Source organism: Oncorhynchus masou, chromosome 6 (assembly GCF_036934945.1).
Source record: "Oncorhynchus masou masou isolate Uvic2021 chromosome 6, UVic_Omas_1.1, whole genome shotgun sequence".
NCBI classification, from domain to species: Eukaryota; Metazoa; Chordata; class Actinopteri; order Salmoniformes; family Salmonidae; genus Oncorhynchus; species Oncorhynchus masou.
The window spans coordinates 79,772,995-79,800,472 of record NC_088217.1 but is presented as its reverse complement, the minus strand read 5'-3'; the positions used below and the strand labels follow the sequence as shown (position 1 = coordinate 79,800,472).

Here is a 27,478-nt window from a genome sequence, read left to right as displayed (position 1 = left end):
TTCTCAGCAGCACCCCTTGTTATTTTCATATTTAAATATATTTGGCCTGAGCGTTTTTTTGCTAAATATATAAAGGCATTTATCCAAACTTCTTACATACAACACACACACCACATACACTAGGATTAATGTACAACAAGGGAAAATGATCATGTCGATATAAGCATACAAACAAGCAAATCCAGTTAAAATACAGTAGGCCGACGGTACGTTCAGGGCATGGAAATTCCTCTGCTTGTTTACCTAATATCTTGACATGTGCATAACACTTGCTAGCAATAATTGTGTTCTTAAAAAGAAGAGAGGACAGGTGGAAGATCAGAAATATGCAGAGTAGAAGAGGGCAGCTTTGGATATTACTTACTAAACAAGATTCAAATAAACTAACACGTGTAACGTTGCCACATTAAATGTGATACGAAACAGAATTAATGGTCATGCATGTATTCCTTACCATGATGTAAGTGCCACAAAGTGGATAATCTGTTGATTGGCCAGAAATGATACCTGTCAATTTAAGGATGTGGTCATGTGTGTGTGTAGGAAAGGGAAGAGCTAACTTTTTTCTAAAGGCTATGGTGTGAGGAACAAAGAGGAAATGCTTTTTTGAAAACTTTGCATGTAAAATAGCGCCGTAATGGTGTAGTTTAAACCTGTTCCACTGGATTATTTGCCATAAAAAGGGAAATGACTGGATTTAAGGACTTCCATTCAACACCACGGAATGATGAGTGTATCTGATTGAATGTGAATTGTTGATCGACTCTCCTGCTCTTACTATTGGAATATAATTTATATTTTTTGGGAAAGAACTCAATTGAATCTTGGGAATCCTGGATTTAAAGGACATTTTTGGTTGAACTGAATCTCTTTTTGACTTTGACCTTTGGACTACTGACAGTATTGACTATTCATTTGATTGCTGGTTATATCTGATACAAGAAAGCCTTATTGCATCCAATTTTGAGTTGGTTTATGATTTGTTGCTGCTTCATTTCTAATTAAAACTGTAATATGATGCTTTAAAGGTGCTTTTCTTTGTTGGGCTTGTGCATTTCTATACTTTCAATTTCAAAAAGTTCTTCTAGGGGTCAAACTATTGCTACACATTTCCCACTCCTTGTTTTTATATAGCACACTTGTTTAGAAAGGACAAGTGACTGTTATAAATGGACCTCAGTTTCACCGAACACAAGCCAGTCTATTGCCATGGAAATGTTCTCTGAACGTTAGAATGTCTTGTCGTCCAGTGCTGGTAACTCAGGTGAGACGGTGGGTTCTCTTGTCTTCATGATCTTCTGCGTTCCTCTGGTCCACAGTTCCCTGTCTAGAGAGACATCAGTTAGCAGGAACAAGAGTTGGTAACAGACTAACAGTCTACTTATAGTGAGTTGACCAGAGTGTGGCAAGAAGTATTGCACAATAAAGGGAAATTAAGTGAAAACAGTCTACATTGTTATCACACTCCAACTTACCGTCCTACAATACGGAATCATCTTTCCCTGCAAGAAAACACAATAGGAGAACTGAACTTGAGAAATGAAACCATTCAGAATTACTGTGATTCAAGAATGCTGTAATTACAATGGCACTAATTCCTGCTCTGTTATGACAGTTTAAGATGCCAGTCTTTCCCATCTATTTGAGACAGCGGTCTGTACATTTATCCTGATGCATTTAGAGGGACTTGAGGTTTACTATCCCTTTCTCATACACACCTCCTTTTGCCTCTCCTTCAGCTGTGTTTCGGTCAGCCCCTGGTGCAGCGCTGCCATCCGTTTTAGACTCATCCTCGCCCACTGGTGCAGCGCTGCCATCCGTTTTAGACTCATCCTCGCCCACTGGTGCAGCGCTGCCATCCGTTTTAGACTCATCCTCGCCCACTGGTGCAGCGCAGCCATCCATTTTAGACTCATCCTCGCCCACTGGTGCAGTGCTGCCATCCGTTTTAGACTCATCCTCGCCCACTGGTGCAGCGCTGCCATCCGTTTTAGACTCATCCTCGCCCACTGGTGCAGCGCTGCCATCTGTTTTAGACTCATCCTCGCCCACTGGTGCAGTGCTGCCATCCGTTTTAGACTCGGCAACTGAGGAAACAAACAGAGAGGGTAAACCATGTTCTACAGCCTCTCTACTGAACCACCAGTGTTTCCCAGACAGTGTTTGTTTAGACAGGACAAGCCCTCCCACCACAATGTTTTTCAAACCCGACATGTTCTAACAATCCTCAACATATTTGATTGTAGAATTCCAGTGTAACGCCACTTTCACCTCAATCTGTAACCAGGTGTCCAGCCAACCTTTTTATGTAAGTACATGTCCGATCATTTTTTTTAAAGGCCAGCCTGTTGGAAACAACTAATGTCAGTAAACTTTCCAAATGTCGACAAAACACACAAGACAAGGTGGGATCTTTGTGTCTGTCAAATTAATTATGTGAGAAATGACAGTGGAAATGTTTTTATGCACAAATATTGATTTAATAATGATCATATTAAAGTAAACTTGGAGTCACGCAATGACGTGTGGTCTTGCCTCTACGACTCTGGAAAGTACGCAGTTTATTAGGTTACAGACTAAAGAAATGATGAACTTCACAGGGTGGTGAAAGTCCAAGGTGATGAGTTTGATGCTCCTTTCAAATAAATATTGAGGGTTTTATTCTGGTGACATGATGATAGATAGTTGGCTGCTGTTTGACAAATAAAAAAATAATCTGACTTTTGTCCATAATAATCTCATCATGTATGCTATGCCCACACTGTATCTGAGAGCTGTTGGCTAGAGGGCACATTTTTGGGTGAAAAACCATCAGTAGAGTTGAAAATGGGATGGAAACCCACTTAAGTTGTATTTTTTATTCAGTAGATGGGAAATTAACTGCAAATGTTATTTTTATGTGCACCAGGTCATCACGCACAGCCTTTTATCCGCTACAAGTCAGTTTCATGGAAACACATCTCTGGTGGGAAAACATGCATATTGTTTTTATGCAGATTTTAGAATATTCTCATGAAAATCTGTCGCCAATTGGATGGAAACCTAGCTAGTGTCTTAACCTTCTTCAGGTTCTGTAACTGGCTTAACACTGTTGGCATTGTTACCAGCCGTCCCTGAGGACAGAATAACAAAGTTTGTCTATAAATCATCTCCCCCAGTTAAGGGGCTGTATGACTCCTATCCTGTCTGTAGTGGGTAGTGGAGCTTACAGGTAGTGGAGCTTACAGGTAGTGGAGCTTACAGGTAGTCGAGCTCTCAGAAGAAATACCTAGCCACACAGAGAATTAAGCTCCTAAGATATTCTGAGATATTCAGATACACATCTAATACAGTCTAAAATTTGCTGATGATTTCAGGAAATCTAAGAGTCTATGAAAAAGTATGGAAAAAACTTTGCAAGACCACAAGCAATGAGCTGTTGGAAGATTTATCCTACATTTACACTCTAAGCTACTTCAATAATGAGGACACAACAGAGAACACTAACAAAGAACTGCCGTACTGTATATGCACACCTAAGATCTACTGTAAATACAGGTAGAACAGGTATCATTTCAGAATGACTGTCAGCAAAATGGTGTAGATATTAGTAGTACTGGCCCCCACTCACCTACAAGTTGCCACTTACTAACCTTCTATTTTGACAAGAATAACTTCCCAATAAAGTATACGAGTAGGCATAGCATCATACACAATGACTTCCTGCTGACAGTTATCAACAGAATTAAAATAAAATAGCCATCTAAGTTCTTGTGATATGCAGATGAGCATCTATGCTACTTCTTATGCTCCTTCTGCTTTATGACGACAAAACCTGCAAAGGTCTTCAGATGTTCAAACAAAACATGGAAGTTCTGATAACTCAAAATGTTCTGATTGACAGATCAAATAAAGAATAAGACTCATACTGAGGCTCATTAAATAATTGACTTTTGGAACATACAAACTAGCAAGGGGTAACAGTGACAATCTTTATCCACAGTGTTGCCTCTATGGGTGACATTTTGACAGTGCAAAAATGCATAGATGTGAAGAGAAACCAAAGCCAAACAAATGATTTCAAATACTCATCAAGGCACTTAATTTAAAGCACATTTTCCTTGCAGATTCCAACCTTATAATACACATTTTATATATGTTAGTCCACACACTGCTCACTTTAAACTCACATTAGTAATCACCTTCTCATACTGTATGTAGATGTCACTAAAACATGTTCTTCAACTAAATTCCACCACAAATAATATGAGAAACACATTTCTGGCAACAGCTCCACATATCTGCATTGTCAAAATGTCCCCACAGATGTACCATGTAAAAGGTGTGTTAGTGTTACTACCTGTGTTAGTGGGATGGTTGTTATTATTCTGATTCCTGGAGTAATCTCTAAAAGACTTCTCCCCTACAGTGCTATAAACTGTATCCTTGGCAACCCCAGATAGAATCCCTGAAGCTCCACGGCTGGTGACCTGATCATCCCCTACAGCCCAATAAACGATATTCAGGGCAACATCATTTGATTGTTGCCTGTGTACCGTGTAAAGCTACACCATCCATCAAGATTGTTTACAGCAAACAGAGTAGAAGAGGTTTCTTGAATTTAGGAGGTATTTGCCCTTTTAAGTGTGCATAAGGTTATGATGATAAAACTTGGAAATATTCTGGGTGTCAGGATTATAGCTGTGCATTCTCTCTCTCTCACACACACACACACACACAAACACACACACACACACACACACACACACACACACACACACACACGAGTAAAGTTTCCTAATTAAATGTAAACAGATTTCTGGTGATGGCCACTGTAACCTCTGCAGAATCACACACAGAAGGAAATCAACTAAAGCCTCTACAATATGTAACTTTTTGGGAGACCCAAACAAATTCATAGAAATGTGAGTTCTCGATCTTTCATTCTCATTGAAAGCTAATCGAAGAAGCAGTAATCTCTTCTATGCTTCCTCTTCTTTTCTTCTTTTTTTTACACCAGCTTCAAAACAGCTGAATATACAATATTTTTGGTTATGGAAAATATATTACATTTTTGGATTTGAAAAAATATTTCATTTTTGGTACAATGATTCTCTACACAATGACTGCTTGTTCTTCACATGGCCTAATTTTAGTTTAACTACTAGAATTTTAGAAATTAGGAAATGGCGGAGCGATTTCTGCATAGTTCATCTTTAACTTCTTGAAACTCCCCATCCCGGATCCGGGTTTGTGACTAAAGCCTCAGGCTCATTAGCATAACGCAACGTTAACGATTTCTGAAAATCGCAAATAAAATGAAAATAATGCGTCTGCTCTCAAGCTTAGCCTTTTCTTAACAACACTGTGTCATCTCAGATTTTCAAAATATGCTTTTGAACCATAGAAATTGACTAATTTGTGTAAGAGTATGCAAAGCTAGCATAGCATTTTGAGTAGCATTTAGCACGCAACATTTTCACAAAAACCAGATAACCAAATAAATAAAATCATTTACCTTTGAAGAGCTTCTGATGTTTTCAATGAGGAGACTCTCAGTTACATACCAAATGCGCAGTTTTTCCTGAAAGCGTCTGTGTGTAGGAGAAATCGTTCCGTTTTCTACATTGCGTCTGGCTACCGAAACGAACCGAAAATTCAGTCACCTACAACGTAAAACTTTTTCCGGATTAACTACATAATATCGACCGAAACATGGCAAACGTTGTTTGGAATCAATCCTCAAGGTGTTTTTTCACATATCTCTTTATTGATATGCAGTTCGTGGAAGCTTGCTTTCCTCTCTGTATCCCAAGGAAAAATACTGGCAGGTGACTTTTGCGCACCAATTTCGGCGCAGGACACCGGGCGGACACCTGGTAAATGTGGTCTCTTATGGTCAATCTTCCAATGATCTGCCTACAAATACGTCACAATGCTGCAGACACCTTGGGGAAACGACAGAAAGGGCAGGCTCATTCCTCTCGCTTTCACAGCCATATAAGGAGACAATGGAAAACAGAGCCTCAAAAATCCTTGTCATTTCCTGGATGCCATCTCATCTTGGTTTTGCCTGAAGCTCACGTTCTAGGGCACGCACAGAGAATATCTTGGTATTTCTGGACACGTCAGAGTGTTTTCTTTCGAATGGTATCAATTATATGCATAGTCGAGCATCTTTTTGTGACAAAATATCTTGTTTAAAACGGGAACGTTTTTCATCCAAAAATGAAATAGCTCCCCCATAGATGTAAGAGGTTAAAGACGTTTTTTCTGCTTTATACAGCCTTAAATTAACTGGATTACTTGCCTAGGTCTGGCTGGACTCCATCACTGCCTTTAGATGAGGAGAAGAAAGAAAAGTTAAGCTTAACATTCTCATACACAGACCACATTAGCATTGGTTGTTTTCACTTCTGGATGACATTGAAAAGGATGCTAGGTGACAAAATTCCAGGTGAATGCCACTGTGTCTTCTTACAATCAAACTTTGACTCATCGTTAGGACTGTTGGATCTACTAGGTTTATCTGCAAAAGCGAACAGAAGGACAAACTTTCTAATCAGATCATTTCTAGTAACCCTCTAGATCATGTGTCGAAGTCATTCCACGGAGGGCCGAATGTCTGACGATTTTCAGACTGCATTCCAGACACGTAAAAGACACACCCTCCTCCACTTGCCTTACGCCCTTGGGGGAATCCCCGCAGCCATCTTTTCCGTCGGTCCAAACAATTAGCCAAGCAAGGAAGTTGGCAACATAACCCCTCAGACCTCATTTGTGATAGTGTGCGAGTGTATAATTCTGTTCACTCCTGGGCCTGAAACGCCTCATAATACAATTTGTGATGATTGTACATCTGCTAAGAGAAGTCAGCCTAAACTTAAAACCAACATCAATATGGAGAAGTCAACATACGTAGGTAAAAAAATAATGTAAATAAGTTAATAATTCACCAGACGGCACAAACATCTCATAAAAGTAATGATGTTTTTGTTTGGTTAGCTTTCAACTTTCCCTGACATCACACATAATACGTTTTGATTTACCCAATATCGTTGGATGGCAAGTATTCGATTGTCTTCTAGCGGATGCGTTGTCTTCTAGCCAAGATAGGAAATGCTATCATAAATGACTGTAGAGCATGTAAAGCACCCACACAACAGCTACCGGTGGTTCCATGACGACTGAAAACACAACCGTGGGACAAATGAGAGACAAATGTCCTGGCAAGGGCGGTCCATTTAACATTCATTCATTCATACATTCCTCCCTTGAACTTCAAGTGTCAACTCGTCATACATCATCAGAAGTGTCCACTTAATTCGAGGGCTGGGGGTGTGCCTTTTACGTATTCGGAATGCAGCCCCACTCCTCCCTTGTAGAGGTCGACCGATTAGGATTTTTCAACGCCGATACCGATACCGATTATAGGAGGGACAAAAAAACGCTGATACCGATTAATTGATACCAATTACAACAATACTGAATGAACACTTACTTTAACTTAATATAATACATCAAAATCAATTTAGCCTCAAATAAATAATGAAACATGTTCAATTTGGTTTAAATAATGCAAAAACAAAGTGTTGGAGAAGAAAGTAAAAGTGAAACATGTGCCATGTAAGAAAGCTAACGTTTAAGTTCCTTGCTCAGAACATGAGAACATATACAAGCTGGTGGTTCCTTTTAACATGAGTCTTCAATATTCCCAGGTAAGAAGCTTTAGGTTGTAGTTATTATAGGAATTATAGGACTATTTCCGTCTATACCATTTGTATTTCATTACCCTTTGACTATTGGATGTTCTTATAGGCACTTTAGTATTGCCAGTGTAACAGTATAGCTTCCATCCCTTTCCTCGCTCCTCCCTGGGCTCGAACCAGGAACACAACGACAACAGCCACCCTCGAAGCAGCGTTAGCCATGCAGAGTAAGGGGAACAACCACTCCAAGTCTCAGAGTGAGTGACATTTGAAACGCTATTAACGCGCACCCTGCTAACTAGCGAGCCATTTCACATCGGTTACACCAGCCTCATCTCGGGAGTTGATAGGCTTGAAGTCATAAACAGCGCAATGCTTGACGCACAACGAAGAGCTGCTGGCAAAACGCACAAAAATGCCGTTTGGATGAATGCTTACGAGCCTGCTGCTGCCTACCACCGCTCAGTCAGATACTTGTATGCTCAGTCAGATTATGTGCAAAGCAGGACACTCTAGATAAACTAGTAATATCATCAACCATGTGTAGTTAACTAGTGATTATGATTGATTGATTGATTGTTTTTTACAAGACAGTTTAATGCTAGCTAGCAACTTACCTTGGCTTACTGCATTCGCGTAACAGGCAGTCTCCTTGTGGAGTGCAATGAGTGGAAGGTGGTTATAGCGTTGGACTAGTTAACTGTAAGGTTGCAAGATTGGCTCCCCCGAGCTGACAAGGTGAAAATCTGTCCTTCTGCCCCTGAACGAGGCAGTTAACCCACTGTTCCTAGGCCGTCATTGAAAATAAGAATGTGTTCTTAACTGACTTGCCTAGTTAAATAAAGATTAAATAAAGGTGTAACAAAAAAACAAAAAAAATTGTCCAAATCGGTGTCCAAAAATCCCGATTTCCGATTGTTATGAAAACTTGCAGACACGAAGTCCTCCATGGAATGAGTTTGACACCCCTGTTCTAGATGAACCCTTTATATTTGTAATGCACAGTATGATGTATTTAGCTTTTAAGAATCAGTCAGTTATATGAATCATCTGGAACAGATATGGATTGGGTGTACTGTAACTGCCAAAGCACTGATTCCAGATTTGTTACAGGTTAAACCATCCGCTTATGTCTCATACACACCTCCATTCCCCTGCAATTTGTCTGTGTCATCATCCCCTGTTTTGATGGACAGTAGCCTAACCGTCTCTGCAGAATCACAGAAGGAAAAATTAACTACAGCCTCTCTCCTACGACCTCAAATGCTACTTAAGAAGTTACTTCTGCTTTATACAGTCTTAAATGAACTGGATTACTTGCCTTGTTCTGGCTGGACTCCATCACTGAGTTTACCTGAGAAGAGAGAAAAGTTGAGCTTCGCATTCTCATACACAAACCATATTAGTATTTGTTGTGTTGACTTCTGGATGACAATGAAAAGGATGCTGAGTGACAGAATTCAAGGTGACTGCCACTGTGTCTTACCATCAAGTGTCATTGATTTACACAGCGACTTCCTACTTAAAGTGATTAACAGAATTCAAATAAAATAGATTGATTGCTATGTTCTTGTGATATTCTGAGATATGCAGATGAGCATCTAACTTCTAATGCTACTTCTGCTTCATGACGTCTTAAATTAGCTGGAGGACTTGCCTGTGGTTTGGTTGTTTCCATCATTGGATCTAACTGAAGAGAGAATAGATCAGTTTAGCATTCTCAAACATCTTTGTTGTGACAATATTGAATGATGATGATGCAACTATTTGATTTGTAACATACAGTAGATCAGGGGTAGGTAACCCTGTTCCTGAGGTGCAGCAGGATTTCGTTCCAACTAGGCACCACACCAGACCAACTGAGCTAATTAATCAGTTCAGTGATTGCCTAAATTCAACACACTTGGTCTTCCAGGTTGGTTAAAAAAAACCATGAAGTTCCTACGGCCCTCCGGGACCAGGGTTGTCTACCCCCGCAGTAGATGAATGGTTTAACCATGAGCTCTTAAAGACACAAAACCTGCAATGGACTTGAGACGTTCTGAAATAAGCCACATCTCTAAACCAGCAACAATCATATCAAACAAAACAACATGGAAACAGTTCTCAGAACTGAAAACGTCCTGAATGAAGATTGTGAAGTAATTGGCTTTTCAACAGTACAACCTAGCAAGGGGCGACAGTGACAATCTTTATCCACAGTGTTACCTCTATGGGTGACATTTTGACAGTGCAAAAATGCATAGATTTAAAGATAAACCAAAATCCAGCAGTTTATTTCAAATACTCATCACAAGTATATCGTTTAAAGCACATTTTCCTTGCACATTTCTGGCAACAGCTCCACATATGTGCATTGTCAAAATGTCCCCACAGAAGTACCATGTAAAAGGTGTGTTAGTTTTATTACCTGTGTTAGTGGGATGGTTGTCATTATTCTGATTCCTGGAGTAATCTCTAAAAGACTTCTCCCCTACAGTGCTATAAACTGTATCCATGGCAACCCCAGATAGAATCCCTGAAGCTCCACGGTTGGTGACCTGATCATCCCCTATAGTGTGATAAACAGTATCCGGGGAAAATTATTCTGATTGTTGCCTGCATCCCCTGTAAAGTTTCACCATCCACCGACATTGTTTACAGCAAATAGAGTAGAAAAGGTTCCTTGAATTTAGGAGGTATTTGCCCTTTAAAGTTTGCATAAGGTTATGATGAGAAAACTTGGAAAAATTCTGGGTTGTGGGATTACATCTGTGAATTCACACACTCTCTATCACAGTGCATGGAAGGTTGTGAATATATACATGAATAATGCTGTGCCTGTATTACAGACCCCATTAGCAGGTTGAATATGGACCAGTCGAGTTAAGGTAACACTTACCAAACCTTGCACCACAAAACTTTCTCAAAAAGTCAATCCAGGTGTTTTGGGGATATCCTGAGAGGAAAGAAAGACCAAAATGTAAGACATTATTAACATTTTCATTCAAATGGTTCTTTGTTTTCACTGGAATCCAAATGTTCTACCATTTTTGTGAAGCAGTGAGTATGAAGAATAGAGACAGGAAGAGACAGAGAATTATCCTACTTGTCTTTTTCTTCCACACCAAAAATCCTGAGGAGTAAAAAAAGAAACGTTTTATTTTCCAAGTTGATCCATGGTTCTGTAGCTTGTGTTAGCTATATCAGAGTGAGAAATACCTCTTAAAGTACAAGTCTGCATTAACCATTCTGTCAGCTGTTGAGTATGACTTCACCCACATTTACATGCTTAAGCTGCAATAAAAATACATCATTTCTGAGAGCACCAATAAACAACATGCATACAGTACCTGAACAAGGCCGACTTCAAATCAATGTGAAAGTAACCGGTGCATTAAACAACTGACGACGAATGCAAACTATGATAGATAAATCCTACACGTGCGTTGAAATAAAAGGCATACAACTAAGTCCTACAATCAACAAGGACGCACAAAATATACACATGCTTTTTTGAAGGGAGCTAACATGCTGAACACCCCACTGCTGTTGCAAAATAAATGTACACATACGATGCACTCAGAAGGTATTCAGACCCTTTCCCTTTTTACATATTTTCTTACATTACCTTTATTCTAAAATTGATCAAATAAAAAAATGTCCTCATCAATCTACACACAATACCCCATAATAAAACAGCAAAAACAGGTTTTTAGAAATGTTTGCAAATATATAATAAAATAAAAAACAGAAATAGCTTATTTACATAAGTATTCAGACTCTTTTCTATGAGACTCGAAATTGAGCCCATGTGCATCCTGTTTCCATTGATCCTCCTTGAGATGTATCTACAACATGATTGGTGTCCACCTGTGGTAAATTCAATTGATTGGACATGATTGGGAAAGGCACACACCTGCCTATAGAAGTTCCCACAGTTGACATTGCATGTCAGGACAAAGACCAAGCCATGAGGTTGAAGGAATTGCCCAGAGCTCAGAGACAGGATTGTGTCGAGGCACAGATCTGCAGAGGGTACCAAAACATTTCTGCAGCATTGACGGTCCCCAAGAACACAGTGGCCTCCAGCATTCTTAAATGGAAGAAGTTTGGAACCACCAAAACCAAGATTGAACTATTTGGCCTGAATGCCAAGCGTTGCGTCTGGAGGAAACCTGGCACCATCCCTAAGGTGAAGCATGGTGATGGCAGCATCATGCTGTGGGTATGTTTTTCAGCAGAAGGGAGACGAGTCAGGATCGGGGGAAAGATGAACGGCGCAAAGTACAGTGTGACCCTTGATGAAAACCTTTTCCAGAGCGTTCAGGACCTCAGACTAGGGCAAAGGTTCACCTCTGGAGAGACCTGAAAAGAGCTGTGCAGCGACACTCCCCATCCAAGCTGTCAGAGCTTTAGGATCTTCAGAGAAAAATGGGAGAAACTCCCCAAATACAGGTGTGTCAAGCTTGTAGCGTCATATCCAAGAAGACTCAAGACTGTAAACACTGCCAAATATGCTTCAACAAAGTACTGAGTAATGGGTCTGAATACTTATGCAAATTTAATATTTCTGTTTTAAATTTTTTATAAATTAGCAAAAATACAAAAAAAACTGTTTTTGCTTTGTCATTATGGGGTATTGTATGTGGATTGATGAGGCAAAAAATCGATTTAATACATTTTAGAATAAGGCTGTAACGCAACAAAATGTGGAAAACGTCAAGGGGTCTTAATACTTCCTGAATGCACTGTACATGTCATTCAATGATTTCATCCAAAATGATTGCGCGTGTCAATGAGTGTCTGCGTAGCCGGGCGCTAAAATAGAACCGCCTCTTCCATCTCCTCATTGGTTTTTAGGAGCATATACCCACGTGGGTGATTGAAAGATGAACTGAGGTCCACACTCCAGTCCAGTTGGTGGTGGTAATGCACCTTATAGTTGATTGCCAACTGCCATATAAAGTCAGAAGCAGAAGATGACGACTGAAGGAGAGATTATTGGAAACCAAAGGTATACAAATAATTACTAGAAACTAACTAACTAGGTTTCCCCTTTTATCTGTGGATTAATTGGCAGAGTAGAAAGCACGTGATTTTGTATGACTCAAAATGGGTAAAAATTCTACAAAGATCCAGAAAAAAGGACATTGTGCATTTCAGGAAACCGTACAACTGTAAGGGTTTTCCTCTGGTGAAGGAGAAGCGGACCAAAATGCAGCGTGGTGGTTATTCATGTTCTTTAATAAAAGGAACTCGACATGAAATAACTAACAAAACAATAAATGTGTGAAAACCTAAACAGTCCTATCTGGTGAAAACACAGAGATAGGAACAATCACCCACGAAACACTCAATGAATATGGCTGCCTAAATATGGTTCCCAATCAGAGACAACGATAAACACCTGCCTCTGATTGAGAACCACTTCAGACAGCCATAGACTTAACTAGCACACCCCACTAAGCTACAATCCCAATACCAACACACCACATACAAAAAACCCATGTCACACCCTGGCCTGACCAAATAAATGAAGACAAACACAATATACTTCGACCAGGGCGTGACAACAACCCAATGTTTATATCCCAGGACAAATTAGCTAGCAACAGCAAGCTAAATGGCCATGAATGTTTCAACCTGTTCCCAAATAAATATAGTTGGTTCAGAGTTTGTTCTGATATTTCAACCTGCGTGTTCTGATTGCGTCTAGTGTGGATGGACAAAATCAACATGCTCGCGATGGCGCACTTGTGTGCCCAGTCTAGTCAGCATGTAAGGCTGCTTCTGTGATTCAGCACCGCTGAATGGACAGCTCCTCGTTACAGGTAGACATAGTGGAGTTCTGTGGCGTGGTGCTGATTGGACAGCAACTCTGTCTCATAGACAGCTATAAAATTCTCCGGTCTGCGGGCAGTTAGACATTTTCTGGGCATGGTTAGGTAGCTTACAATGCATATATGAAAATCATAACTGACACGCAGAACTTTAGAAATGGTAGGAAAAATTGTATATTGGCACTGCAGATGAAAAAGGTTGCCGACCCCCTAGGCTACAGCCACTTGAACGGCGCATACAGTGTTGGCCTGTAATGACTTCCCACCAACGTCTTTGTGGAAAGTGGGAAGAGAGCAAGACAATGTTGGTGGGAAGTCATTGTTGTCTTCAACGACACAGGAGAAGAGAACACGAACGGTCTAAAAACAATAAGTAGCCTAGCTTTATAAAAAAATCAGGACATGTATTTTGGGGAAGTTGTTCAGTTGTGTTTATTTGTATAACAATACATGAAACCAAAATGGCACTAGCCTCCTGGGCCAATTAAGCTACAGCTATCACAACCTATATTTTAATAGCAATAAAATAGCTTTTGGTTTCCAATGGTCACCAAAAAGGTGGACTCCACCAATTCCCTGGCTATCAGATTACAACAAGGATTACAAGGGCGAGTTCAAATCCTGACATAAGATTCAAATCAATCGGCGACCGGCCTAAACTGCTGACCGGCAAAACAAACTGGTACTCTGTTCTCCGCTTTCTAAAAGTGAAAGAAAAGGTACCATGCTGGCAGCTGCTTTCTGAGCCATGCCATCCAATACTCTAAACAGACGTTGCATTTTAAATCGGGATTGGAATGATTTTAGTCTACTTTCTTAAATGATCGTTCTTGAGCTACCCTGCTAATCCAAATGGAATGCCCCTGGGGGTTGGAGAGTAACTAAATACATGTAAACTCCCCAACCCTGGAAACCCCCTACTTCTTATGGTAAAGCCACCCACACACACACCCACACACAGCTAAAATGAACCAGCCTTTTATGGACCTGTAGATGGGCCTCATGCACAGTCACATTAAAGTTAAAGGGTGTGGTCGATATTGTATGGAGAACATAGCATACTTGTGCGACTAGGGGAGAATCTCAGTGGCATACTCCTTGCGTCCTCTCTCCTCTCTACTACTTCTCAAAACCCATTGGATGAGAAAGCCAGAGATCCCTCCCCTGTGACCTTCTCCTCCAATGGGTTTAAAGAAGGAAGCGAGGACACGAGGAGTAAACAATTCAGATTCTACCCATGGCTTATTATTAGCAGTTTCCTAACATTATGTTTTATTGACATGTGTTGTTATTTATGTACTTCAAGCCCGCCGCGATGGGGGTAAGTATTTGCATAAAGTTCCCTGACTTTAGTCCAGCCCTGTTCCCGACAGTTCTCGCATCGCCAAACTGTCCCCTGCCACTTCGCTTCTCTTCCATTGGAAATTAATGGCTTTCCGTGGTTTCATGGCCCACATCTTCAGAGGCACTGGGAGCCTTTTCTTTGAAGTAATTTTCTAGTTTGCTTGTAACTAACAGTTGTATAGTATGTTGACTGTGGCTATGTCTTCAGCCTACGTAGCAGACATGAGCTTTCTGTAAAAGTTGAGCCATTCAATTTAAAAAAATAGGATGGATGTAGCCTATGACAAAGGTTAAAATATCCTAGCCAGCGATTTCACATCTAATATCCATAGAAACTAAACATATTTTTAGGTTGACACAAAGTATTTACCATCCTTTTTGCTGATTAATTCAGACTGGACTAATCCATATTGTGCCGGTCCAAATTGGTTCCTCCTTGTGACACATTATGAATGAAGACTGTGACCTATGGCAGGTGGTGCATCTAACCCCTTGTCTTGACTGTAACAGTAGCCTGAACACTACTGTAAATACAGGTAGAACAGGTATCCCCTTCAGGGGGTATAGCTCACTGTTGTTGCTGCTGTTATGTCAATCTGTGCTTCACAACTATGTACATGTGCAGTGCTCTGTTACTATAGATGTGCTGTTCTTACCTGTTATGACGGCAGCAAGCACTAATATGACAACACCAACAACAATAGTACTGGTATTGGAAGGCTCTGAAATGAAAACACATTTTGTATTGATACTTTGACAGGAGTTGATCAGGTATTCAACATAGTGCAGCACTCAAAATGTCCTACAACACTAACAGTGTTACTGACATATCAATACATAAGACTGTAACACACTTATGAGTGTCCACTCACCTGGACCAAACACCTCTCCAACTGGCTCACTGACTTTCCCTTCCCCACTAACAGCATTATTCAGCTTGCAGATGTACTTGTAACCATTGGTTGATTGGCCAGTGTCGCTATTAAAGACATTAAACTGTTCTACTCCGACTTCCCACGCCCCCTCTGCCACTTTCCATCTGTAGGTGACGGGTTCAGCATCAGTGGTGTCACCTTCACAGGTCAGAGTGCAGGAGGTTTGGTTGGCGTTGCAGGAAGAAGTGATTTTGGGTTTGGGGACTGCCTCTGTAAATAGAGGAAAGAAACAGGAATCATTTGGGGAAGTTCTTGAGGCACTACAATAACCTGATGTTTCTACACGACCACGCACACACATACACACACACACACACACACACACACACAGAAACACTTACTGATAACAAACAGTGTATATGTCTTGTCAAGCAGTTTGCTGTTGAGCTCCACAGAATAAACTCCACTGTCTGTTTTCATCAATCCACTGATTCTCAGCTCTCCAGTTGTCTGGTTCAGGGTTGTGCGGCTTTTGAAGTCAGCATAGATGTCCAGACCCCCAAAATCCTTGTCCCACTCTGCCACCTTGTTCTTCCCATGCTTCCATAGGATGCTTGTGATGGGGTCAGTCACTGTGGACTTGTCTGGCGTCAACACGAGCTCACCTCCCACTTCATGATAAAGATCTGGAAAAGCAGACATTTCATACATGTATCAGAGTATCAATGTATCCAGGGGAACACATTAGGGTTAGGGTATAAATATGTAGTCCTAACCCAATTGGCATTGAACTGTCATTATTATCAACCTTTACTGTTTATGTCTAGAATTCTTCTTGCTGGGTATATCTGGTCTATATAGTGTCATGACTTTGGCCTGGGGGGTAGGTTTATGACAGTCATAAATACCTCTTTCCCCCTTTTTCCTCTCTCTACCCTACTGATGTTACATTTGCAAAACCCTTGGTTAACATAGAGATTCTGGGAACATCAGTAGGTGGGAGGGAAATGAACTATATTCTGGTAATCCGACCAATGGAACATATGCGGTGGTACTTAATGAATATGATGTCAGTTCGGTTGTCATCTGAGACATTCTCATCAATGATCAGATGACATAAACTCTACAGTGGAAAGTCTACACATCAGAGTTATCGGATTCACATGGAATTGTTGTTCAATTTAAATGTTTGAATATGAAATTATTCGTGATGGGATGAATTGTGATTTTAGCTTCTAAAATGTGAGATTTGGGTTTTCATAAGATAGGGCTCTGCTCAATCAGTGGCCCGCCCCTGTGAAGGGACATGGGCTATAGAACTTTTTCAAACATGCCCTCCTCTCCCTTCCTATATAAACCCTTGACGACAATGTAACCTCCTGTTCCGAGGACGTGAGGACGACGGTCCGATGTCAGAATGATTCAGATAATAACTACAGAACGAAGCCAACATCAGCGTGAGCTTTGGTTGCGAATGGTATGAACTTTGAACTCTTATTCACTACAGAAGTGATACCTCCTAGCCGTTGAGTTAGCAACAGCTGATGCAACGAGGGTTCAGAAGGAACAGGCAGAGTATCCCCTTGAACCACACGGGGGGTGTTAACCCCGGTGTCCTGGCTAAATTCCCAATCTGGCCATCAAACCATCACGGTCAGCTAATAATCCCCAGTTTACAATTGGCTCATTCATCGCCCTCCTCTCCCCTGTAACTATTCCCCAGGTCGTTGCTACAAATGAGAACATGTTCTCAGTCAATTTACCTGGTAAAATAACAGATAAATAAAAATACATTAACACACAGAAATAGCAAATCCTCCATATAATTAATAGCATAGGACTAAAAGTACTGTAGATCTCTTTTTACTTGCACACAATATAGCTGGGTCCCCCCGTCCTGTCCCTAGGGGCCCACCACCCTGCAGCGCCCCACCCAACACACCTGACTCAGCTTTAGGATCTTCGTGAAACATATATTATTAGTTGTGGGTGTTAGGCTAAGGCCAGAGTGACCACCCACAGGACTGCAGACCCCCAGCAGATAGGGATAGGTATCTCCCCTGGCGTGGGCGTGTTTTCAATACAGACTCCTTTAGTCATACTGAATTCCATATAAGGCATCTAGGCCCTATGAAAATTGCCCAGTATACCCTTAATCTGGCAATAGATCAAAGCTAGTGATACATAACCAACTTTCCAATTAATGGCAATACATTTCTTATCCTCTCTAAATGCAGTTAAGTCTCCAATATCAACATTTAAAGCAAACAGAAACAGGAAGAAGGGAGAATCTGTAGGACTGCTGAGATAAAAGAAGATACTCTTTGTCAGAATTCAGCCAGCTTTCACAAGACCATAATATATGCAAATATGTCCCCTTTTGTGTTTTACACCTCCAATTGAGGAATGACATTTCCGAGTGCATGTTATTCAGTTACACTGGCATATAGAACGTTCTATAATAGATGGTCTTAAACTGCAGTAATTTATGTCTGAGATGATATGAACCTGACTGGGCATTCAAACACATCTGTATCCATTCATCATCATCAATAGCTTCACCAGGTCTTCCTCACATTTTAGTTTTACATGTTTTGTGTCATCGGGAAAAGCTTCTATTAACCCTTGATACCGTTTGTAAATCAACTTCGGAGGTTTGTCAGACCACCTTAAAATAGCATCTGGCTTGTCCAGGGTTTGCTGCACAGAGAGTGTTGTATCTGTAAAAAATTCCCCTGAGATCCATCACAGACTGATCTTCCCTGACTGCTTGATCCTGCTGAGACCCCTGTCACCATCTGATCCTCCTAAGATGAGGCATGACAAAGAATTACCTTGGTGTACATTTATACAAGATATCATCCAAGAATAGAATCAATGGTTCATTAATTGAAATTGTCATTATTCCCAGATCCCAAACTGTAGCTTTAAGCTTAAACTGTTGTCCTGTAGCTACTGTAGGTCTACCCATCAATTCCATATGGAAGTTTGTATCTTTCACTGATATTGTTAATATACTGCTAAATTCACTGTAGTCTGGTCTTCCCTGGCTGTCTGACCTGCTGGGACCCCTGTCACCATCTGATCCTGCTAAGACATAATGAGCATAGTGTTGTGTACTGACTGTGTACCAGAGGGCTGCTTTCATGCGGGTTCTCTGCGGGTTCCGACAGAGATCATTGCGGCTCGGTCTGCAGGTGGGAGCGGGTGGTCAGATAGACGACTTTGGGATGAAAACACTGTATTTAAGTTGTCCCATAGATTATTTGGAAACTGTCCTCTTTCTGCTTTGTATGTGTTAGCCTACATATTGTATTAAAATCACATTGTTTTTGCATTATTCACACACTCAGAATTCACTGCTTCAACTTCAGTAGCCTACTTCTTCTAGTTGGGCCTGAGAGTTCAAGTGCGTCTAGTGTGTGTGGACTCATTGAGATAAGAGTAGGCTGCCTATATGAGTGGAGAACCACGTGGCAGTTAACTTAAATAAAAGAGCAAAGAGGAAGAGGCGAAGCGAGAGAGCTCACTCTCGCCAAAATCTGTCCTGAATAAACCCAACACGTTTCCATGGGACATAAACTTGTCGCCTGCATTCCCGCCTTTGGGGCAACTACTCGCATCTCGTCATTATATACAAATCTCTGGTTTCAGCCACTTGCGAATTAGAAAGGAAACTTGGCGGGTGCACAGCTCACTGTTCGGATGCAGCCTTCCCCTAAAGTACTACTGTCAAATCTACCATTCCAGTGTTATAGTTGCTATATTGTATTTACTTTGCCACCATGGCCTATTTATTGCCTTTACCTCCCTTATCTCACCTCATTTGTTCACATTGTATATAGACGTATTTTTCTACTGTATTATTGACTGTATGTTTGTTTTACTCCATGTGTAACTCTGTGTTGTTTTATGTGTCGAACTGCATTGCTTTATCTTGGCCAGGTCGCAGTTGTAAATTATAACTTGTTCTCAACTTGTCTACCTGGTTAAATAAAGGTTAAATTAAAAAATTAAAAAATTAAGTAAATGGATATTTTTGCCAAAATTATATAATTACTCCTGTCTAAATAAAATAATGCAAAATACTTTACCAGAGACCTTGACTTAGCCACAGAGGATCATTAGCTTCTTTAAAAAATAGCTGTGGATTGTTTCAAATCAAAAATGCCTATTTGGGAGGCCAGCAATTTGCTCAGCGTGTGTGGCAATATGTCTAGCTGATTATTGAGGTGTGGCGGTCAGTGGAAAGCATCTAAAATGTGTGAAGATAATGTGTCTTGAGAATCATTTAAAATATTGAGAAAATAATAAGGTGAGTGTAAGTGTTCAGTGTGGTAAGTGTTCATGACTTTTTATTTAAACTGAACACTAAAAAAAATAACAAAGTGAATAACCGAAACCAAAACAGTTCTATCAGGTTCAAAACACTAAACAGAAAACAACTACCCACAAAAACTATGTGGGAAAAATCTACTTAAGTATGGTTCCCAATCAGAAACAATGATAGACAGCTGTCCCTGATTGAGAACCATACCCGGCGAAAACAAAGAAATACAAACACATAGAAAAAAGAACATAGAATGACCCACCCAAATCACACCCTGACCAAACCAAAATAGAGACATAAAAAGCTCTAAGGTCAGGGCGTGATAGTTCGTCCCCCCCCAAAGGTGCGGACTCCAGCCGCAAAACCTGAACCTATAGGGGAGGGTCTGTGTGGGCATTTCTCTGTGGTGGCGGCTCTGGTGCGGGACGTAGACCGCGCTCCACCTCTGGCTTGGCCCACTTAGGTGGCGCCTCTAGTGCGGGGACCCTCGCCGCCGACCCCGGACTGGTGACCCTAGCAGCAGGCCCCGGACTGGGCACCCTCGTTGCGGGCCCCGGACTGAGCATCATCGTTGCGGTCCCCGGACTGGGCACCCTCGTTGCGGAGCTCTGGTGCGCAGCCTTGGCACCACTCCTCCAGGCTGTATGTCCACTTTAGCCCGGCCCCTCCAGAGTGCAGGCACAGGTCGAATCGGGCTGTGGGGAGCACTGGAGATCTGGTGCTTACCACTTGCACCTCTCCACTTGGCTGAATGCCCACTTTAGCCCAGCACGGGCAGAGCGCAGGCATAGGACGACCTGAACAGTCCCAGCGCACCGGAGACACAGTGCGCAGAGCCAGCGCAGGATACCCTGAGCTAAAACGGCGTACCGGAGACCAAGCGCGCTGAGCTGCCACAATCTGCCCTGGCTGGGATGCCCAGTCTCGCATGGCACTTGCGGAGGGCTGGCATATAAGCGCACTGGGCTATGAGCGCGCACTGGAGACACTGTGTGCTTTACCGCATAACACGGTGCCTGACCAGTACCATGCTGCTTCCGGTAAGCAAGTGGAGTTGGCTCAGGTCTATAGCCTGACTCCGCCGATCTCCCCGTGTGCCACCCCCCCCAAAAAAATTGGGTGTGCTTCTCGTGCCTGCTGCGCTGACTTGCCTCATACCACCGCCTCTCAGCTTTAGCTGCCTCCAGTTCCTCTTTCGGGCGGCGATATTCCCCAGCCTGTCTCCAGGGTCCCTTTCCGTCCAGGATCTCCTCCCATGTCCAGGAGTCCTGAACCCTCTGCTCCTCAATACCACGCTGCTTGATCCGTTTGTGGTGGGTAGTTCTGTAACCGGTGGCATCATCGGATGAAGAGGAATCGGACCAAAGCACAGTGTGGTAAGTGTTCATGACTTTTTATTTAAACTGAACACTAAGCAAAAATAACAAAGTGAATAACCGAAACCGAAACTAACCTGAAGGGTGCAAAACACTAAACAGAAAACAACTACCCACAAAAACCATGTGGGAAAAAGCTACCTAAGACAATCTCTGATTGGGAACCATACTTAGGTAGCATTTTCCCACCTATGTTTTGTGGATAGTTACTTTCTGTTTAGTGCCTTCTGCACCTGACAGGACTGTTTCGGTTTCATTTTGCACATTCTTATTTTGTTCTAGTAATCAGTTTAAATAAAAGTCATGAACACTTACCACACTGCGCTTTGGTCCGATTCTTCTTCATGCAACGACGACCGTTACAGTGAGGGGTGTGTGGGGAAGTTAAATCTAGAATTGGCTTCCTATTTCGCAACAAAGCATCCTTCACTCATGCTGCCAAACATACCCTTGTAAAACTGACCATCCTACCAATCCTCGACTTTGGCGATGTCATTTACAAAATAGCCTCCAATACCCTACTCAACAAATTGGATGCAGTCTATCACAGTGCAATCCGTTTTGTCACCAAAGCCCCATATACTACCCACCATTACGACCTGTACGCTCTCGTTGGCTGGCCCTCGCTTCATACTCGTCGCCAAACCCACTGGCTCCATGTCATCTACAAGACCCTGCTAGGTAAAGTCCCCCCTTATCTCAGCTCGCTGGTCACCATAGCATTTCCCACCTGTAGCACACGCTCCAGCAGGTATATCTCTCTGTTCACCCCCAAAACCAATTCTTTCTTTGGCCGCCTCTCCTTCCAGTTCTCTGCTGCCAATGACTGGAACGAACTACAAAAATCTCTGTAACTGGAAACACTTATCTCCCTCACTAGCTTTAAGCACCAATTGTCAGAGCAGCTCACAGATTACTGCACCTGTACATAGCCCACCTATAATTTAGCCCAAACAACTACCTCTTTCCCTACTGCATTTAATTAATTTATTTATTTTGCTCCTTTGCACCCCATTATTTTTATTTCTACTTTGCACATTCTTCCATTGCAAATCTACCATTCCAGTGTTTTACTTGCTATATTGTATTTAATTTGCCACCATGGCCTTTTTTTGCCTTTACCTCCCTTATCTCACCTCATTTGCTCACATCGTATATAGACTTGTTTATACTGTATTATTGACTGTATGTTTGTTTTACTCCATGTGTAACTCTGTGTCGTTGTATGTGTCGAACTGCTTTGCTTTATCTTGGCCAGGTCGCAATTGTAAATGAGAACTTGTTCTCAACTTGCCTACCTGGTTAAATAAAGGTGAAAAAATAAATAAAAAGTGATGGGCGTCTTTCTCTAGAATGCATGCACTCAGCTCTCCAGAATGCGCTCCGCAGTCTCCCGCCAATTATTACACATTCATTGTTACATTGTGTGAATTTTGTATTGTCTTTTGTTTGAAGTGCTCCATGTGAGCAATGAGTAAGTGTGGTTTCTCTCTCCTGATAACGTTGAGGGAGCGTGCGTGCAGAACTAATCAGTTGAATGGGCCTTTGATATCCGTAGGGGGGCACGGCTTGCGTGTTCACACTTTTTTATGTGTGTTATAGTAAAGACCATAGGCAGCTCGTGAGATTGAAGTTTGGGGAAGCTTACAATTTATCTTACCTTTTCTACCGATCTGCATGAAGGTTCTGATTATTTTTATATGTGCATTTTCGTGGAACAGTTTCATTTCAATAATAACGTTTTCGTTTCTCAAAATCATTGGCAAATGGTTAATTATACAAATCTCAAAGTTAAAATTCAACTAAAGCTGTGTGGACACTACACGACTTTCAAAATCCTAACAACACTGAGCCTCTCACATTAAACGACTGTGTTTCCTGTCATTTTTTGATGTAGCCAATGTAGTGGTGCTCACACTAAACGATGTGGCACAAGACGGAGGTCAAACACTACAATATTCTTCACCTTGTCGTGAGGATTATCGATACCACGCTGTCTCGTGAAAACAATGACGTGATCAGATTTACTTAGCTACAAGCTGTGGCCCAAAGCAGCTTCATAAACGCTTGCCATACAGAGTTCCGACATCTAGCCAACATTTTGTTGAAATATCTAGCCAACATTTTGTTGAAATATCTAGCCAACATTTTGTTGAAATATCGAGCCAACATTTTGAATTGAATAACATTGCTTGTGAACTTCAGAGCTGTAACGATTTGACACGTTGGCTTTCGGTGTCGGTGATGGCTGCGCGCCCCGAGTAGGCCACGACGTGGGGATTTTGTCTCCAATCTCGAAAACTGGGTCTGGGACATCTAAATCATGGCCAAAATTGTGTAGTGTACACCTGGTTTAAGGCGAGAGCACCATCCTCTGCCATATGGACACTGATACACTGTGGTCCATTGGCGGCTAAGGAAATTAGCGCATAGAACTCAGAGATCGTCTATAGGCCAATGCAGCAGTAGGTCTATAACTTCCATTCTCAACTAAGTAAGATAGATAGACCTAAACCGACAATTAAAACAGTAGGAAATATCCTGATGAAAATGCTGATTCTTTCAATCACATTCATCTCTCTACTCCGCCTGTCTGCCTCTCTTTCTATCTGACTTGAGCTATTGCTTGTGAAGCGCAACATTGTGTCAAATCATCAACTGGCTGTCCCTAGCAAACTTGCAAACATTGTATCAACTAGCCTATTCCAGGCCCTCAGAGTTTCCCGCACCAGTGAGCTCAGAACAGACATTTCTGCTAGATATATGAGATCATCAGATCATGATATTTTGATAATCGAGTGTTGGAAAGATTTTTCAAATACTGAGGAAGTATAATTTGCAACTGATGTAAAAAACAACAACAACAAAACACTTTGTTTACAATGTGTGAGGCGAAGAAAAAATTACTGTGACGTTCAGCGTATTACTGGTGGACATGGTGAGTTAAGAAAGTCAGAAATCAGACATTGCCAATTCGGCATTTTCCTACAGTTGCAGGCAGCAAGCCAGGTAGCACTACTTCTATGTGTGCTCCCTCAACGCGATCAAGACTGAAACCAGACACATACTCATTGCTCACCGAGCACTCCAAACAAATAACAAGGAAAAGATTGACAAAACTCATAATGATTATGAAATAAACCAAAACTTGTTTCTCACAAGTGTAGCAGGTTGTGAATCCTGCAAACAATGTTTCCACCCCGAGAATGGTAAATTACTGTATTTAATGCCCGCATTAACATAAATGTATGCAACCAAATTAAGAGGGATTTACTAGGCCTACTTGTGACATATGTGATGGGGAATTGATTTAAAAAATAAACAAACAAACGGCAAACAATGAAACAATGAATGGGCAAGGATTGGCGGGAGATAGCGAATTGAATTCTGGAGAGCTGAGTGCATGCATTCTGGAGAGAAACGCGCCCCTCCCCTTCTTCTTGTTGCAACATATACAAAAATATACTCAAGACACATTATCTTCACACATATTTTACATTATTTTAAAATCTATATTTTTATTTTATTTATTTAACCTTTATTTAACTAGGCAAGTCAGCGAAGAACACATTCTTATTGATGGCCAAAACTCAGTCAGCTAGACATATTGCACACCCTCTGCCCAAATCGTGGGAAAGGCAAAGGCCTTTGCACTAGTGATTTTTTTTTTGAGAAGCTAATGATCCTCTGTGGCTAAGTCATGCTCTCTGGTGAAATATTTCAATGATTCTCTGTGGCTAATTCATGCTCTTTGGTGAAATATTTCAATGATTCTCTGTGGCTAAGTCATGCTCTCTGGTAAAGTATTTGAATGATCCTCTGTGGCTAAGTCATGCTCTCTGGTGAAATATTTCAATGATTCTCTGTGGCTAAGTCATGCTCTCTGGTAAAGTATTTGAATGATCCTCTGTGGCTAAGTCATGCTCTCTGGTGAAATATTTCAATGATTCTCTGTGGCTAAGTCATGCTCTCTGGTAAAGTATTTTAATGATTCTCTGTGGCTAAGTCATGCTCTCTGGTGAAGTATTTTAATGATTCTCGGGCTAAGTCATGCTCTCTGGTGAAGTATTTTAATGATTCTCTGTGGCTAAGTCATGCTCTCTGGTGAAGTATGTTAATGATTCTCTGTGGCTAAGTCATGATCTCTGGTGAAGTATGTTAATGATTCTCTGTGGCTAAGTCATGCTCTCTGGTGAAATATTTTCATGATTCTCTGTGGCTAAGTCATGCTCTCTGGTAAAGTATTTTAATGATTCTATGTGGCTAAGTCATGCTCTATGGTGAATTATTTAAATGATTCTCTGGCTAAGTCATGCTCTCTGGTATAGTATTTTTTGAATGTTTTCATTTAGGCAGGAGTAATTATATATGAGCATTTATATAATTTTGGCAAAACAATCATCAATTTACTTTAGGGGAAGCCAGCATCCTAACTTTATATAATGATGAGATACTCATGTCTCCGCGCTAACGATGGGAGTCATTGTCCCAAAGGCGGGAAGGCAGACAACAAGGTTATGTCTGCATATTACGCCCATGTGGCTTATTCTTGACTGATTTTGGCGAGAGTGAGCCCTCTCACTTCACCTCTTCCTAGCTGCTGAAACATGCCATACTATTTTGATCCAGATAGCATCAGATACATTGTCTACAAATACTGAGACAGAGAGGAGACGTTTTGCTTGCTCAGGTGCTTTACCTGAGATTGCTGTCTCTTTCTGTCGGCGTGCATCTCAGTCAAATAAATGACAAATATTTCAATATTTTATTTGGAGGGGCAAGAAGGTATGGTAGCCCCCCCAAGGCCTGTACATATCACCGGCCCTGCCATGATCACACAGGCCCTTCTGTAGGTTTACGCCTTGGTTAGGCCAGGGCTGCGTTTCAAAACGTTTCAAAAGACACACTCTCGTCCACTTACCCTCGCCGTATGCCCTTGGGGGAATCCCTGTCACCATCTTGGACATCGGTCCAAATGATTAGCCAAACAAGGGACGTTTGCAATGTAAGCCCCTCAGCCCTTGTTTTTGATTGAGTTTGCGAGTGTACAATTATGTTCACGTCCGGGCCTGAAACGCCCCATAATTCAATTCGCAATGATTGTGCATCCACTAAGAAAAGTCAGCCGAAACTTAAAACCTCAATGTCAATATGTAAGTCGCTCTGGATAAGAGCGTCTGCTAAATGACTTAAATGTAAATGTAAATATGGATAAGTCAACATACAAGTGTAAGTAAAAACTTCATATTCAACCACTTCCCAAAGTGTGTGTGTGTGTGTGTGTGTGTGTGTGTGTGTGTGTGTGTGTGTGTGTGTGTGTGTGTGTGTGTGTGTGTGTGTGTGTGTGTGTGTGTGTGTGTGTGTGTGTGTGTGTGTGTGTGTGTGTGTGTGTGTGTGTGTGTGTGTGTGTGTGTGTAAAAATAATACGGGCGCGGTCCTTATTTCTCTTCGAAACACCCATAGACTTCGTTTAAAACCATTCGGACTTTCCATGTTGAAAATCACTATGAAGAGGGTGTTTAGGCTATTATCCATAATGTCGATATAAAAGTTTCTTGTTTCAGATTGCCATGTTTTTTCATTGATGTGAATAACACTTGGGCGGCTTCGTGTGTTCTTGAAGTTGCAACGCACATTGTGTTAATAAGGCACATTGTAACATATCATATACCTATTGTTCATGATAGTCAAACATTATGTGATAATATTGTAGGCTATACAGGAAGCACACTATAGCACACAAATAACATTACAAATATTAAGTAGTCCAAAAACTACGTTCGGCCTTGTCAATCAACTTACCTCCGGAAACCACCTTTTGCACCAGACAAATCCAAAAGTACAATCCGATGAGCGTTAGTTTGGGCATATTTGCTCATTCGTTTGTTTGTTCAGATAATAAAAGTAAATTAAAATTATATATGCCAAAACATTGTGTGGTTCATAGTCTAGTCTACTTCTGATATTTTATTTCCCAAGGCTGTGAAAGTGAAAGCAAACAGGTTTAGTTCCTCCTTATTCATGACCTCTTGGTGGAAAATAA

At 41.3% G+C, this 27,478-nt stretch overlaps 1 protein-coding gene across 4 annotated transcripts; it reads right to left on the bottom strand.

The window, feature by feature from the left end:
- On the bottom strand, positions 1-27,478 carry LOC135542746 (uncharacterized). 4 transcript variants are annotated; one of them, XM_064969920.1, is made up of 14 exons: positions 27,238-27,478; positions 16,131-16,415; positions 15,727-15,999; positions 15,511-15,576; positions 10,777-10,803; positions 10,570-10,626; positions 10,099-10,239; positions 9,346-9,378; positions 9,010-9,042; positions 8,833-8,898; positions 6,290-6,316; positions 1,719-2,087; positions 1,476-1,502; positions 1-1,323 (listed from the first exon to the last, which is right to left on the bottom strand). In XM_064969920.1, exons 1-13 carry the CDS (start codon positions 27,302-27,304, stop codon positions 1,480-1,482), a joined length of 1,467 nt encoding a protein of 488 aa, XP_064825992.1. In that variant the 5' UTR covers positions 27,305-27,478; the 3' UTR covers positions 1-1,323; positions 1,476-1,479. The 4 variants fall into 4 exon arrangements, with proteins under 4 accessions (XP_064825992.1, XP_064825991.1, XP_064825993.1 ...); XM_064969919.1 differs by having other exon boundaries at positions 1-1,327; positions 27,238-27,476; XM_064969921.1 differs by lacking the exon at positions 6,290-6,316 and having other exon boundaries at positions 1-1,327.